Here is a 16,071-nt window from a genome sequence, read left to right as displayed (position 1 = left end):
TTGAACTCTCTTTGAACTTTGGGAGCAAGAGTCGAGGCGATAATCTTCGATCGAATAAGCGTACGGTCGATAAGAAAGTTGGAAGAAGATTGGAAGATTTTGGAAAAGGAATGATAATCATTGGTTTAGATGAAGTTGAAACGATATATAGTTAATAAGAGCGAAAATTGTATCTTTTTTAAATTTTGAAATTAAATTTAGATCGTGACGCGACGCTCGTAGTGGAATGTTTTCTTTTCTTCGATTCAATCTAATTCGGGGGGAAATGGCGATAGAAAATGTTTCCAAATGATGCGCGACGATTCACAGATAGATTTTTGCTTTGATGGAAAGCGTAACTTGGGGATCGAAAGAGGGGATTTGTGGATCTGGAAAACCAACGTGAACGATCATGGATGCAATAGCATTCGAGTTCAGTCACCGGATAAGGTTGTGCGGCATGCGAATGCATAGCAGGAACTTGGAGCAGTGCTGAGCCAAGCTTGATAAATCTTCCAGTATTACGTGCCAGCCGACGAATATATATATATATGGAGTAAAGTCAATTCTCTTTATTCAGTCGTACGTGTTAAACGTTATTTTACAAGGCGAAAACATATATTCTTTGGTATCGGAATCGGCTTTAAACGATGTAATACGTTCGATACAAATCCTCTTTGATATCCCTCGTTCGATTATTTAAGCTTTACTTCACCATATTTCTTCCACTTTGGATAAATGCTCCATTAAAAATCCAAGGTATTGTGCTGAAAAAAAGCTTCTTCTAATCATAAATCTATCTATTTAATATTAGAATAGATAATTGATATTCAATTAATATACAATTTATATTAATATCACGGCGATGAAATTTTAATAATTAATTATTGATTCAATTAAATTTATGTTTGATCGATAATAAATATAATCAAATATTTGAATCGTTAATTGCAATTATCGATTCTATAAAAATTCATTCAAATAAATATTGCGTATATCAATAACCTAGAATGCGTTAGACTTACGTCTGACCGATATATCCCTTTCCTCTATCGATTATCTCCTAAAAATTCTATCTTTCTCAAATTCTTTCTTTCTCAAATCTCACATTTCAAAAATTCAATAATCAAAATTTCACATATTGAAAATTTCACTCTCCACAATTATTTTTATGTTTTACTGGATTTTAATATTAATTAAAATTCACAAATGATGAACTTTTTATCTCGTAAAAATGCATACGAGACTTATTCTCAATAACATGCTCGTGCTCCCTTTGCGTCTTCCTTTTCAATTTCCCTTTTTCTCTTTCCTTTGAACGCCACATCTTCGTCGTTGCGTTTCGTCGACGACGAACAGCCGGTTCCACGCGTTACCCATGGCCGCGTAAAAAAAAAAGAAGGTACGCAAAGACCTGGAGAATTTATTGCTAATTACTTTTCTATGCTGAGCTATTCACTTTCATTCTACCTGTTCCGCTCCCGTCGAGATTTATGACTATTATTTTTCCATGACGTCCGCCGGCAAAATATGCGCGGATCTTCGAACAATCGCGATACCGCGCGAAAATGAGATTTATCGTCTCGAATCGTTGCCACGGTATGACGTTTATGCCATGGCAAAGAGCACGATAAAAAGCACGCGAATGATGAACAGTTATCGCGACAAATCCCCTCCTCTCTGATATCGGTGATTCCTGATCAATTTCCAACCTCTTCGAGTCGATCCGTGATAAAATTATCAGGGGATTATTTTAATTTAAAGTCCGTTGGAAAGAGAACTCCAATTGTGCGCGACAGAACACATCCTTTTTATTTTCTCAACTCGCTCTTTTCAAACTTGCCTCTTTTAGAAACTAGGGTAGGACTCTTTCGTATTTGTTTCATCATATTTTCTATCTTCGATCGATCTTCATAGAATTCTTTCAATTCGTTCTAAGTTCCAAATTTCCGAAATTGTTCTTTCGTTTCTTATTTCCTCCTCCATCTTCCAAATACACAATGTATCCGCGTTAAACGCAAGGATACATAGTAGCCCAATTAGCGGTACGTGAATGATCGGTGAACGGATTTTCGAAGCCACGATAATTGGCGGCGCGGTTACATCCTGATCGCGGGCCAATTACGATGCATCAAGCCAAGTAAATTGTTCCAAGACGCGATCCAAGAGGGGATGAATTAATATCATAACGACGTCCCCGATGCAAAGTATTCGGGATGATGGAACGGCATCCCGGATACCCTCCCCCAATTTAATGCCCTCGCAAGCATCCGCTCCGCTGATCCGCAAATTCGTCCAATTATTTGCGGTTTTAACGGTAACGAACCACCGACCATAATTGCGAACCTAGCCGTAGCACCTTGCTAATAGCAATCACACCGCTCGTTCATGGGTAATTTATCGTTGCCGCGACGTGATGACGGTCGAAACCTTCGGTCTTCTTCCTCCCCCTTTTCTCGTCTCCGCAGAGAAGTTGGTCGTGATAATTTTCTAACGATCGACTTTTGACGAGATTTCAAGGAATTGGGATAAGATTCGAAATTGGCGATTTAATCGGAATCGGGCGAAGAGAAGAAGAAGAAGAATTCGGGGAGATGTTTGTGTCATCCGTGCTCGCGTTCATTTTACTTAGCTGGCAGTTTCGATACGCGCTTGTAGATTCGTCGTGTGGATGCAAATTTTATGCAGTCGTCTGTGAGTTCCTTCGAGTTTCGCGTCTGCATATTAATTGGCTCGCTCCACCGGCGGAAAATTTGACGATAGTCTTTCGACGACTATGGCGGTGCAACTTTTTCTCGCCTCTCTCCCTCTCTCTTTTCCCTTCTTCTCCGTGGTCGATTTCTTTTATTGGAAATAATGAAGTTTTTAATAGGATTCGCGATATTAGGAGGGGTGGACGATAATTGTCTTTCTTTCACGTTTTCTTCGATTTATTATTCCATTTCTTTATTGGTTGGGGAATTAATAAAAGAGGAAATACTCTCATAAAGTGAGGTGAACGTTAAAAGAAATTTGTTTTCCCCTTCTCGTTTCTTTTCTTTTCTTTTCTTTTTTTTTTTTTTTTTCTCCCCTCAGAGAGGCGGAAGCGAGAGCAGCAAGCTTCTTATTACAGCAGACTTCATTAGTTTCCCCTTAATGATAAAATCTTTTACGCCGTCACCCCGTTTTATTAAAACGTTAACCAACGATAATACGAATATTATCTAACGAATTAATCAATCTGGAAACTGGCTCGTGCTTATCCATACTTTCTGCCTGATGTATTTCGTACAGATTACCGAACGCCAACCGAGAGTTAAGAACGTAAATAAACCGGAAATGTAAACAAGTAAACATTGAACGCGTAAACAAATAAACAAAGAAAATAAACAAAATAAACAGAGGAGGTGAACAACCCGAATTTCAATTTAATTATAAAATACACTTTTACAAATTTATTTTTCCTTCTGTCCGTCTCGTAAATAAATGTATATTCTCAACACTGATTAGAGCTTTTGAATTCGTTTCATCGCCTTCATTCGTTCATCCTGATAGCCTGGACAAGTAATAATAAGAATCGAGAAAATCGACGAATCAAATTAGAAAATATCGAATTCCAAAGGATCACCAATTGTTCGATGTCGTTGTGCAATTCGACGAGAAAAAAATCAAATCGTAAAAAAATCGTAGGATATGCATTTACGTATTTCTGTGTAAAAGATAGACACATTCTCATCCGAAGCAAGGTATAATGCACGTAAATATCGGATAGTAGTACGAATTAGCGCGTTCTAACGAAGCATGGATCGAGGAAATGAAGCTCGTCCTCGCTGATGCGTAGGTCGTCTAGTCGACGCAATTTCCATGCAATCAAATAGCAAACAGTGCGACACGCCGCGTCGCGACGCCTCCACCGTGATCGGACCGTTCCCGCGGCCCGTGTAGTTCCATATGCAAATTGCGCGCTACGACCTAGCACGTCGTGGCAGCGAAATCGAATCAATATTGCATTAGAAAGGCCGGATGCTACCACGATCCGAGCATGGCCCCTCCTGCCATCCTGAATAAATTATGCCGAAACGGGAGGAGGGCCGCTCTTGATAAACGTGTCTCGTGCCCGTCTCGTGTCGCCGGATCTCAAATTTCTTTTACAACGTTAACTATGCTTGATATAATATATTTTATCCAGATGGTCATCTCTGTCTTCCGTGTAAAAGACGTAATCGTGAAACGAAAGACAATTAATTTAAGTCGATGATGATCTGAACTTTCTTTATGAGTTAAATTGTCGGATTAATTTGCGGATATTTAATACGAGGAACAAATTTTTACTTTGAAAGTGTTCTCGATTCGCGAAACTATAGTTTCTCTTTAAGGGAAAATAATATTTTCGTATCGAAATGGAAAAGTTTTCTTACATACTTTTCCTTTTTGTCGAATGTCGACACGAGATTACAGATCGTAAGATACACGCTTTATTTTTCAATCAAGTAAGGGAATATTTTGGACGGAAATTAAAATTACGAGATCTCAAATACAATTTTCCTTTGTTGTATACGCGTGTAATTTGCCACGAGTTTCTCCACGAGAGCTCAATGTTTACAGACACCTGCTAGTTTGCCTGCGAGTTAAGAACGCCGGGAATTCTCATTCCGGCCAAATAATTATATCCCATAGCCACGATACGAAACTTTCATTCCGATTCGTAACCGAAGATAGTTCTATTTCAATTTATTCGCCGCGAGGGAAATATCAAAACCGCGGAAACCGCGGCTCCACTCGCTCGAGTAAATCCGTGTACGCTTCCTGTTACGCGCGATAAACACGATTTCACGGTTGGCGTGGCCGATCGCAAAAAAGATGAACGAACGTCTTACATTCGTTCCAGTTCCGGTACCACCTGTTTTTTTTTTTTCAACGTTGAAACGAGACCGCCAACCGTCTTCGTGACATCCAATTTTCTTCTTATTCGGCATTCAGAGTTACGGGATTCGCTTGTGGATTCTTTTGGTTTAAACGTATCGAAGCACTAGAAGAATCTTTCCACGAGCATGGGAAAAATTATGAAAAAGAAAAAAAAAAAAAAGAAGAAAAAACTTGGGAAGCACTCTTTCACGGTCCATTACACGAGTATAACTCAAAACCGAGGTTCGAAGATTGATTTTGTCGGAGGCAACAGAGCGTGGCAAGTTGTGGCGTTTGATATAGAGGGAAGCGATAGGTCAAGGGTTGACGTCACTCGAGATTCCTCGATAGTTTGGAATCTACGCATTATGCTTGATATTCTCGTTATTAAAGGATGAGAGAGAGAGAGAGAGCAGTGGTTTCTAGATCGTTCTCCGTTCCACGGATATTTTCCGCATTTTCGAGCAAGAATTTCCCTCGAATTTTCTTTACGATTCTCTCCATCTATTATTCCAACGACACGTCCAGGCAAATCACTCGAAACGTTGAAACGGTCAATGTTGTTTCAAGTTGTTTCAAGCGTGGAATAATAACTTGGAACTTACTCCCCCGATCTCGATCCAAGTGAATTGAAAATCGAGCGAAATGAAGCTAGTTACAGATATTTGACACGGGTAGTGGGAACGATATACTAGGGGGTGAAATCAAGCGAGCTCCACGAATGCTACGAAGCCCTCGGTTTGAGGGTAAATACACGGAGGGCCACTTGGCTAACGCTAAATAATTCATAGAACAGGTTGGACCCTCTCTATACATACATATACATACATATATATATATATCGCTGCTGTGCCAATAACTATTGGACCGTTCATCAGAGACTATTGATTGAGCTTCCTCCAAGCTTTCCCATCCCGATTTCCTTCTCGCGCCACTCTCCAACTTCCTCGATGCAATCAGCGACGACGTATGACATTTACCAATCCCAAACGGAAGCAACGAGTAGAGTCGTGCCTTCGCCTCGATATAGCCAGCCGTGCCAACCGGTGGTTACCATATCCTGATGAATCATTCATAGTTTGCTCCCACTATGTCTTCCCCTTTTCTCGATCTTACGGAAACACAAGATCTTGAAAATCTTCCCTCCCCTCTCGTGTCTTCGAGCCCCGTATAAGGCGACTCGTATCTTGGCGCAAAGGAAGGAAATAAATATTTCCTTTTTACAAATTTCGGCTATGCTACGATTTCCTTTCTTTTTTTTTCTTTTTAAAATCGAGATTTACCTCTCTCTTCCTCTCCGCCGCATGCGCATTTATCAAGGGGGATGAAATATGCAGACGTGGCACGCTCGCGACAATTTCTGAGCCACGGATGATCCGTGGGCTGCTTTTTCGTTAAACTTGAACCGCGGCGAGCTTCCAAACTTGTACACGCCTGCGTAACCGTCAACAGCTACAAGAAACGGAGAGCGTTTTACTCCACGGTGTCGCGTAAAACGCTTTCATTCCCAACTTCGAGAACTCCTCGTTGGAATGCGTGGCACGAGTCCGCGATACTTTGACGCGTGGTAAGCTTTCAATTGATCTTTCATTAACGAGGCCTGCTCTTTTCCTCCCGATCACGTATGTTCATCGATTCACTCTTCTCTGATCGACTTCTATCGTCGAGCAATCGCCACGAGGATAATGGCGGAAATTAGAAGGAGAGAGAGAGAGAGGGGGACGGAAGAGGTTGTGGAAACTGCTTCGTTTCTGGTCGACGAATCTGGCCAACTCTCTAGCTCCAGTACGGAGGAGGGGGCGAAAGTTGAAGAAGTGGCGCCCTTGCCGACTTAGTTTTAACAAGGAGCCGGTATTCGTCACCCGACGCTGCACCCAAGTGTCGCCTAATTGGATTCTGTTATCTCGCGCTACTTGGACGATACGTTTCTCTAGGAGGGGACGTGTCGGCCAACGACACTGTCAATTAACTGATTTGAACGTGGCGTTTTTGTTTTCATGTTTGAGAAAGATCCATCTTTCGATCTATTTTTTTATGGAGCATTGCTCCTTTTGCCACGAAACACGGTCGTTCGGATTTTTGATCCAATTTATTCTTTCACGTATTTTGAAGTATACAGGTATGTTTAATTCGGTTCATTGAAGATAGACATGTACGAGCTTTGCATAATAAGTGTGTACAGCTTGCGCGCTTTCGGTTATTTCTTCGGCGTTTTTTTTTTTTTTTTTTGTAAAAAAAACTTCTCGCAAAAACCACCACCAACTAAATTATCGTATTCAAGCGCTTTATTAAACACACCGATATAAAGGTTACTGCCGCTCAACCTCATTTAATAAACTCGACCATTATTAATTCAACGTTGGAGGTTTATGGTAGCTTGCAAAGCCACGTAGAACTTTCCATAACCGCACATAACATCGGTTTTTATGCGCCATCACGTAAATAGAATAAAATCATAATTTCCATTCTTCCCTTTGAAAATTACTTCCATTCTTTTTCGCAAAACATAATTCTGCGATATGATAAACGAATGATATTTCTTGCGATATTATTCACGCGCAAAAAAAAAAAAAAAAAAAGAAAAAATGAAAGGAAAAGATAGTTAAATTTTACAGTATCGAATGCCTACATTTTTCAAAATTTTTCCACACTGTCATATATCCTAGGAAAAAGATCGGATATCCGATGCCGTTTGAACCGTGCCCAAAAATCCCTATGGTTTATTCTCATGGGATTCTAACGCGAGATTTCCATTTTCCAGCCATAAATCAAAATGTCGTCGATTCGATGTCGCGCGAGCCCAAATCCACTCTTTCCGATCTCGCGTCGAACCCATTCTCTTTCGTGGAAAAATAACGATCGATTAGGATAATAATGGTAGGGGCGGCGAATTTCGAAATAAAAAATCGCGGGTCTTGGAAACTTTGAAACAGTTCTCGTTCCACTCCACCGTTTCCTTCGTCCGTTCTTAACACTGGCCTTCGTGGGATCCGTGGCCGCAGGCGAAACTTAGGCAATTACGCGGAATTAAACTCCTTAAAATTTACAAGGACGAGCCGATTTGATACACCGCTGTGAAACTGGGATAGGCGAGAGCCGTTCTTCGGCCAATTTCTTGCCTCCTTAATGGGCCATCGAGAGCCGTGTAATTGTGAATTATGGAGAAATTGCACACATTGGCCATGGTATTACGTTAGCGTTACTTTCAATTATTAATGGTTGTGATATCGAAGGGTCTTTTATCGTATCGATACGATTTCAAATCATCATCGTTTAATTAAATTTTCAAATTTTCAACATTTCCATCAAGTATTTTTTATTATCATTTCTACATAATAAAATATACAATAAAATTTTTGACAGAGGCCATTCCATCTTTAAAATTCGTCACATCTCTCGATGTCTGACGCTTGCTTGATCTACGAAACGTTTTACAAGTTTAAAAAAAACGTTTTACAGATTTAGCAAGCAACTTTGACCAATTATAACTTTTAAACTAATTTAACTTCATAAAAAAAAAAAAAAAGAAAAAAAAGAAAACTAAAGTTGCTCGGTTCAATTTTAAAAAAGTTATTCTATTTTAAAGGATGATCAGATCAGATTTTGTAATACCGATGGATCATAATGACCAGCAAAAAATGTTCCCAATTTTATTTAACCTTATTTTAAAACCGAAATAGCCCCTTTATTCCGCCGGTACTGTCGCTTGCACAACTTTTTACATTCAGCAACTTTTCTAATATCTTGAGTGGGAACATCAAAAGTCTCTAAAGAAAATTACGATGTCGGTTACACGAAAGTCGCTACTTTTATTTCGAGGATAGTTCCCCCCTCGTTGATACTCTTGCAACAAGAGTAGCAGAGGTTTCGAATCGAATCGATCATTTTAAATGATCGACGCCTAATCGAAGGGAAGATTGGAATAGATTTACCAACCCCTCTCCTCGTTGAGGATCGATTTTTTACGAACGATCCAGGACGTAACGCATGGGCGCGAGAACGTGAAATCCATCGATACACGCGTAAATCCTCGAACGCGTTAATACATCAACCTTTGGCAGCAGGAATTGGAATTTTCGAGCGCAGAGCTCACGAAACAGCCGATGGAAACGCGCATGCAATATGCAATCTCCCTTCTGATCGTCCAAATTAATAATACAAGAGGGTTGAATCTTTTATAACTTAAAACTGGCCGCCGCCTGGTTATCGATCAACAGTGCGCTAACTTTTTCTTCCGTATCGCCGTGCGAAAATCACCAGCGAACCTTTTCGAAAGCTTGGCCAATAATCTCGATCGATGCACGAATAAAATCTCGAATTCGCATACGATGTTTTCGATTTTCGAGACGGACACAGAACATAGAATTAGATTTTCCACGATTTTCGGATTAAGCTACCACTCGATCTCGATGATAGATTGGACAATGGCTACCCCGTATGGAAATTGTCCTTCTCTCGATATTTATTGGACGCGCGCGCGTTGTTAATACGCGTGCTCGGCCGTGATTTATCGGGTAATAATCGAGGGATCGGATTGTATTGTTTCTGCCCTCCGTTCCTTTACGGGATATTATCGCGTGTATTGATTACAACCGTGTAATGTGCTACTCGTTCCAATTATGCCGATTCGTGTAGAGAGAGGAAAGAACCGGTTCGAGGATCGGACAAATTCGTTGGGATGAAATGGGCTCGTTTTGGCTGGGCATTGTGTTAGCAAGGTGGCCGGGATAAATGATAATTGCCCTCGATAAACAGCACGCAGTTCGCCGCTATTCCGGCAATATTCCCCGGGTTATGTGTAATGTGACATCGTTTACCACGCTTTAACGTTGATTGAAAAAAAAAAGCATATAATCGAGGTACAAACTGATACAAGGATTTCTTAATTTTGAATCCACTCTTTCTCGCGAGGAAAAAGTGAAAAATATATTAGATTTTGGAAAAAATATAATCATTCGTCCAATTATACCATTTCTTACGCTCCACCACTTGTTTCGACGAAATCACGGACAATTATCTACTCTTAACTCTCCATTAGAAGATAATCTGATAAATTGCATTATTGCAAATCAAATCTCTCGATATCGAAAACTTATCACGTCGACAACAACAAGGTTGCTCATTCAATCAAATACGGTTGACGACAAAACAAGGCCTCGTCCAAAGCAGAATGATATTATCGTAAGATGGAAGATCGAAAGTGGTGTCATCAATGACATCGGCCTACGCCGATCGAACTCTCTTCCTCCCCAAGGATCTCAGGAAGGGGGGAACTGGAAGATCGAGAAGGATGAAGGTTGGAGCTATTTCAGGAAGCCGTAGTGATCACGCTTCGGTCGCCAATCAGAGCTTATCTCGCCGTAAAGAACCATATACATATATATATACGGTGGCCAATACTGTCCGCGCTCTCCTCCGGCAAGCAAGCATCCCTTTACCCTGGCTAAACGCCGCCAAGATAAGTTATTACACGGTGAAAATAAGGAGAAAATTGGAAAGCCGTGGTTTTAGCCGTGAAAGTGGTGTCAATTACCGTTTCGATACCTCAAGCTGGACCAGCCTTTTAGACCGCCTCTCGATCAAAGGATTTCATCCGATGCATCTGGTTGCCTCCTCGGCTGCCTCTCTTTCACGAGCCTTCACGGTCTCGATTCGAGAAGAATCGGGTTACTTGAGAGGAATCGCGAGCAATGCTGATAATTAATGGTTTTCGCGAAAGAAAGGATACGAAGAGGAGGGGAAATGAATGGCGAGATAGAAGCTTTTTTCCCTTTCTTCAACGATGAAAAGAAAAAAAAGAGAATAATTTGCAACGCGCGTTTGATAAATCGACAAGAGTTTATCAAACTTTCAGCGCGTCGAGGAATTGATGTTCTCTGGTTATAAATAACGGAGGAGGGGTGGGGAAAACACGGCACGAGTCGCGTCCGACCGAGCCGCTGTCCTCCTCTCCGAGAGATCGAGGTTGGTTACGAAGGTGTCGAACGGGCGTTTTGCTTCCATTGCATCCTCTGTAACGTTTAAAATTACAAGGGGGAAAGGTTGCCTTATTTTTAGACCCTTCACGCTTGCCCTTGAACCTAATAATACGTCCTCGAAACCGTACATGTTTTTCCAGGCTTGCCCCCTTTTCGTCTTTTTTCTTTCTTTCTTTTTTCCTTTTTCATTTTTATATTTATAATCCATCGTGTTTCGTTATAGGGTGGACGAGCCGTTCGGGGTTAACTCTGAACTGAAACTCTTGCACGAGAGCCGGATAGATCTCGATAAAAAGTATCTGCCCCGTAACCGACACGGCGCAAAGTCAGAGGCCGTAGATCATCGTGAGACACTGCCTCTCCATCGGGATAAAAAAGAACCGCCCTCTATTAGAGTCGCGGGGATAATAATGCCGACAGGAAGTGTGAGTATCATCGATCGTGTTCTTCCTTTCATTCAAAGCTTCGTCGTCGGTTATTTCAACCGAGGATAAGGGATAAAGTCGATCGAATGGAACGATTTTTCGAACGATTTTTTCGTTCGATTCGATTCGATGCAAGTTGGATGCAAGTTAATTCGACTCTTGGCATCGAGGATACACGTGCGATGATACTTGGGGCTGATAAATGGTGAAAACGATGCAATTCCAAAGAATGTTTTTCGCGTGCACCTGTTGTCCCACGCGAAATAACCCATTCGACGGATGATCTTTTCCGGGCAATCGGGGCTCGGTTCTCGATTGTTCGTCAACCTTATTCGCCGATCCGGAGACTCTCTTCCCATTTGCCGCTTTCATTTAGCAAATGGTCGGTTGGTTTCTCATTTCGAGATTGCTCGTTAGGAACCAGGGAATGTATCGTGAGGAAATGTGTTTCCGGAAACGTGATTTCTCCCTGGAATACGAGGGAATTTAATTTTCTGGAAATTCGTGGAAAGAAAAAAAGTTTCGTCGACCTATTTTTATACGGTATTATAACTCGGTGGATTCATTGTTTCAGGTTGCGAAGGAATATTTTTGCGTTAACGTGTGACCCAAAATGCGTTGGAAAAAAAAAGAGGGGGGGGAAAAAATATACTCGATGGAAAAAGAAAAAAGGAGAAAAAAATAAATACAAAAATATCCAGGAAAAAGAAGGTTTAATTTTTTTTTCTCTGTCCGCGAGGGTGTTGGGACACGCTGTTTTTTGCATTCAGATGTACACGCGGCCTAAAGTTTAATTACGGTACGCGAACTGGGTTAATCACTCGCGATTCAGAAGGTTTTTCTGGTCCGGTTAGCCACGCATCGAACATTTTTCCCGCTGTTCCCAACCCAACCCCGGATACGACATCTGTCCCGCTTTAACGATCGGCTCGAACCTGGAATTACTGTAGACCGGTAGATAAAGATTGAAATTTACCGACCCGCTTGTGGAAGCTACCAACTCCGTAATCCTCGAAATTGATACGAATGAAAATGCACACACGCTGCCAATAACTCCGGGCGAAACTATGGCAACGGTACGATATCGTGCTACTTTTACCATTTTCATTATTTATTCGTCGAATTTACGACTCGTGTCGAAACTTTTGAATGCCGGTGTCCATTTAAAGTTTATGATAAACACGAACTCGATATTTTATCCTAAAATACCTTGCTAAAATCGAACGTTTTATTCGTTCTTTAATTTAACTTTTATCCCCGCGATATTTCGACATTTCTTTTTCATTCGTGTACGCGATATCGTTACGATTCACTTGATTCGCGGGTCTTAACATGGGTTCTGTAATCGAACGTGTCATCCGTGATAATTTGACACTTTCGTCTTCATGATATTTCGACATTGTTTTTCAATTTAATTAATTAAAACGAGTTAGTCAAGTTTCTTATTCAAATGTTCGTTTCCAAACTTTCCAATAAAAATTGCGAAATGCGTGCTAACCTGTAGGTGTGCACGGTGTTCTTGCCGCCTCCACGAGGTCCTCGCGACTTCCGGGCGGTGCTTCCAGCATCGTGCCGCTGCCGGAGAATTTTTTCACACATAGCAGGCTCAACGCTGAAAAAAGGAGGAGGGGGGGAATTATCGTTAGAAATAAGTAATATCGAGTGAAAGTAGTGATAAATTTCTGGGATTATTTTTCATCGAGCATCGTTCTAATTAAATATTTCAAAGTATTTTTCGAATTAATAAAGCTGTTTCGCATAAGGATAAATTGTATCCACCCTGTACATGGTTGATCCATTAATCAGCTTTGATATAACATTTTCGTTATAATATTTTCATCTACGTGTCACGTGTTTTTCCATGAAATTATGACAAATGAATTCCACTCAGAGCCAATAAATTATTATTAACGCTCTTCAACGCTCGTTTCTTTATCTCTCGTGTTATTCCATATTGTAGTGCACGGTTATTAAATATATCTATTCCTTCAAGTGCGAAGTATTTTTCTTCCGTGATAATCCATTGTGACGATAATCCATCGGCAGAGAAAGAGAGAGAGAGAGAGAGAAAGAGAAAAATATTTGTTATTACGGAAGTTCAAACAAGATTTTTAAATTATACAATTTTCTTTCCACTTTCCGAGAAATTTCACCATCCAACTCGAATATATACAGAAATTGTTATTCAGAGTTTAACAATTCTCGACATCGTTCACTTCCTCTTTCATCAAGCTCTACGTCTCTTAGTTCTGTTTTAACTTCGAGTAGATACTGGCAAGATCTTTCATTACACAATTTCTCAAACCAATTACGCAGCATCTTCTTCATAAAAAGAAATGTTCCAAATAAGGCTAAATATGAACGCAATCCATACTATCCTTTTCCTTCTCACGAAATTTTCATTCCACGATTCTTTTCCCGGCAATTTACCAAAGTGAAGGAGAACACGTCGTCGTGGCGAGATCTTGTCAAGTTATGCGCGTTGTCCGGTGCAAGAACTCGCGTCGGGACGCGTTTTAATTAAATTTTCACAACCACAAGGTCATCACGAGGAATGCTACCACACGTTCCACACGTACGATAATACGTGTATTCTCGCGTGCACACACCCACGCGAACCGTTATGCTCGCGATCGTACATGTAAAAAGGCAGACTGGTATTGGAAGCATCGCACGTGCTAATGCTGTTTCACCTGGACGCATGCCAGAAAGAGTATTAACAATACCAAGCAGTGTTGAAGCTTAGGGAACGCCTCGCATGATTAATTTTGCGCTCCTATTCGAAACATCAGGTGTCTGGAAGCTTTACTTTTTTTCTTTTTTTCTTCCTTTCTTTTTCTACACCTTTTTCACAACCGTCCTATTTGTTACTGGAAATTTTAAATGCGGAGCGAAGATTTCTAAAGTTTCGCGACTGGAAGTGTTTTAAAGGACACTTGATCATTTTAATCTTTCAATTCGATCGTCATGTCAAATTTGCGATTAGGAGAGCGATAGTGTGAGAAATTAGAATGGAGAATCATGGAAAAAGTTATTCCTCTCTTTTCACTATCTTTTCACTATTTTTATCACCCTTCTTGTTTATAGTGTTCATAAAGAGGACTTTTTCTTTATCTTATCCTTGACGAAGAACGAAGAAACTTTCGAGGCTTGGTTCCAAAGCCAGGCAACGTGGAACGGTATTACAGCCATTCTTCTGTCGGAGAAGAAAAACCTCCCCCTTTTATCTCCTCGATCATTGCCACTGGCACCCTCCTATAATTATAATGTTTCACGAGTATATTCCGCTTATATCGTTCACTTCATTAAGACGCGATTTCCCATTACCTTGTTTCCTCGTTAAACGAGAAGAAACTTCCCTTCATCCGACGTATCTTCGTGACGTAGCTCGATAAAACAACCCGGAAGCCAATCTCTCGAAAGACTTACGATTAATCCAATATCTGTACTTCACCGTACTTCTTTATTTCCCAACTTTCAAGATATAATTTCAACGTTGACAATTCTCTCGAAGATCGATGTCATCCCTCCTCCTTCTCTTCTTCTTCTTCCGCTCCTCCGCTTCTTTTTCACTCGCGAAATTCTTCCCTTTCGCGACGGGAGAAAAATTCACGGCGGTCGGAACTTTCCACAATCTCGGTTGTACGTTCCTGCAGCTTCCTGTGGTTCAATTTTCGTCCTTTGACGATGGCCAAAAGGCAAGGAGTATCAAGCATCGAGAAACGGTGGTGGCAGCCACCGAACCAACCCCTTTGTCTCCTTCTATTTTCCAATAGTCCTTTCCTTCCTTCCTTCCTCCCTCCTTCATTCCACCGCGCTTTCTCCGCCTCGCGGATCCTTTTGTGCCGACCAGATGGAGCGGATCCGCTTTTTCCACCAAGCGAAGCCACCCACCGGCCTCTAATCTTCCACTAGCGCTCGTTCTGTCGCCTCTCTGTCGACGAGTTTGCGGATACTTTGAAAGCAAATTCGCGCATCCGCAATTCCGGATAGAATTGCGCCTTTCAGGGAGGAGGGGGAGGGGGAAGAAGAATTCGCGAAAGAATCCCGAATTGTATTCGTGGTCGCGCGCATTGTTATCCCCTTCCTCCTTTTCCATTCTCTGTCTGGAACCGCAAAGAAAATCGAATCACAAAGGGGAGAAAAATGCCTTTCCTTCCGCCGATCGTTTCCGAACTTTTCACCCCTTTCCACGGCTATTTCCTTCTTCGATCTTTCGATCCTCCTCCCTCTCCCCTCTGTTTATGACAGAGTTTTGCCTCGAGGCTCCCTCGAATGGATTTGTTTTATATAGCTCGGGGCTTGTTTTCGATCGTAGCAACGTTACGAATCCATTACGTCGACGAGAAGGAGGAAGGAGGTGTACGGGATATTGGGGTTCTTGTATTATTTTGGAAATTTATCGCATACGATCGAGGGTGGATTCGAATGTATGGACGCATCGGTTAGTCAGGAATCCCACGATTCACGACTCGCCATACAAATTATTCACATTCTCCGACAACAAACGGATTCCGCATTCCGCGCGACTGTTACCCAGCGGAACGAATTTCGCGAATAATCGACGAGACTGCGAAGTTTGCTTCGTCTTTTTTTTTACTTTTCCACTTTTTACTCTCTTTCTTTCTATCTTTTTATATCGATCCCATTTTTCGAGAGACAGCTACTCGTCAAAACGATGTCCTTCACTGTGCTTTCTATTCTTTATTCGCGGTCTCTCTGTTAAGATACGTGAGCCGAAACCCAACGGTGCACACACGGTCGGTTAAAACGAGAAAATTCCAAGCTCGATGGAACAGCCGGGG

The 16,071-nt window shown here is 41.3% G+C and overlaps 2 protein-coding genes across 7 annotated transcripts in view; one reads left to right on the top strand and one right to left on the bottom strand.

Annotated features, from left to right (window-relative positions):
• LOC108000195 (uncharacterized) overlaps positions 1-16,071 on the top strand; it is a 149,612-nt gene that overhangs the window by 18,747 nt on the left and 114,794 nt on the right. Inside the window, exon 2 of one of the 3 annotated variants that reach the window (XM_062083829.1) lies at positions 11,065-11,266. The exons of the other annotated variants lie outside the window; for them this stretch is intronic. The gene's annotated coding sequence lies outside the window, so the exon portion shown is untranslated. The remainder of the gene's footprint in view (positions 1-11,064; positions 11,267-16,071) is intronic. 3 annotated transcript variants of the gene reach the window in all.
• The window catches only part of LOC107996214 (uncharacterized), a 133,730-nt gene that overhangs the window by 16,280 nt on the left and 101,379 nt on the right, over positions 1-16,071 (bottom strand). For 3 of the 4 annotated variants that reach the window (XM_062083831.1, XM_062083832.1, XM_017054164.3), the window contains one exon: positions 12,765-12,878. In XM_062083831.1, the coding sequence (XP_061939815.1) occupies positions 12,765-12,834 (70 nt within the window). In that variant the 5' untranslated portion in view covers positions 12,835-12,878. Of the gene's footprint in view, positions 1-12,764; positions 12,879-13,045; positions 14,065-16,071 lie in introns of those variants that run through there. The other variant, XM_062083833.1, reaches the window with a different exon arrangement.

Source organism: Apis cerana, linkage group LG13 (assembly GCF_029169275.1).
Source record: "Apis cerana isolate GH-2021 linkage group LG13, AcerK_1.0, whole genome shotgun sequence".
Classification (NCBI taxonomy): domain Eukaryota; kingdom Metazoa; phylum Arthropoda; class Insecta; order Hymenoptera; family Apidae; genus Apis; species Apis cerana.
This window is presented reverse-complemented; position numbering and strand designations above follow the sequence as displayed.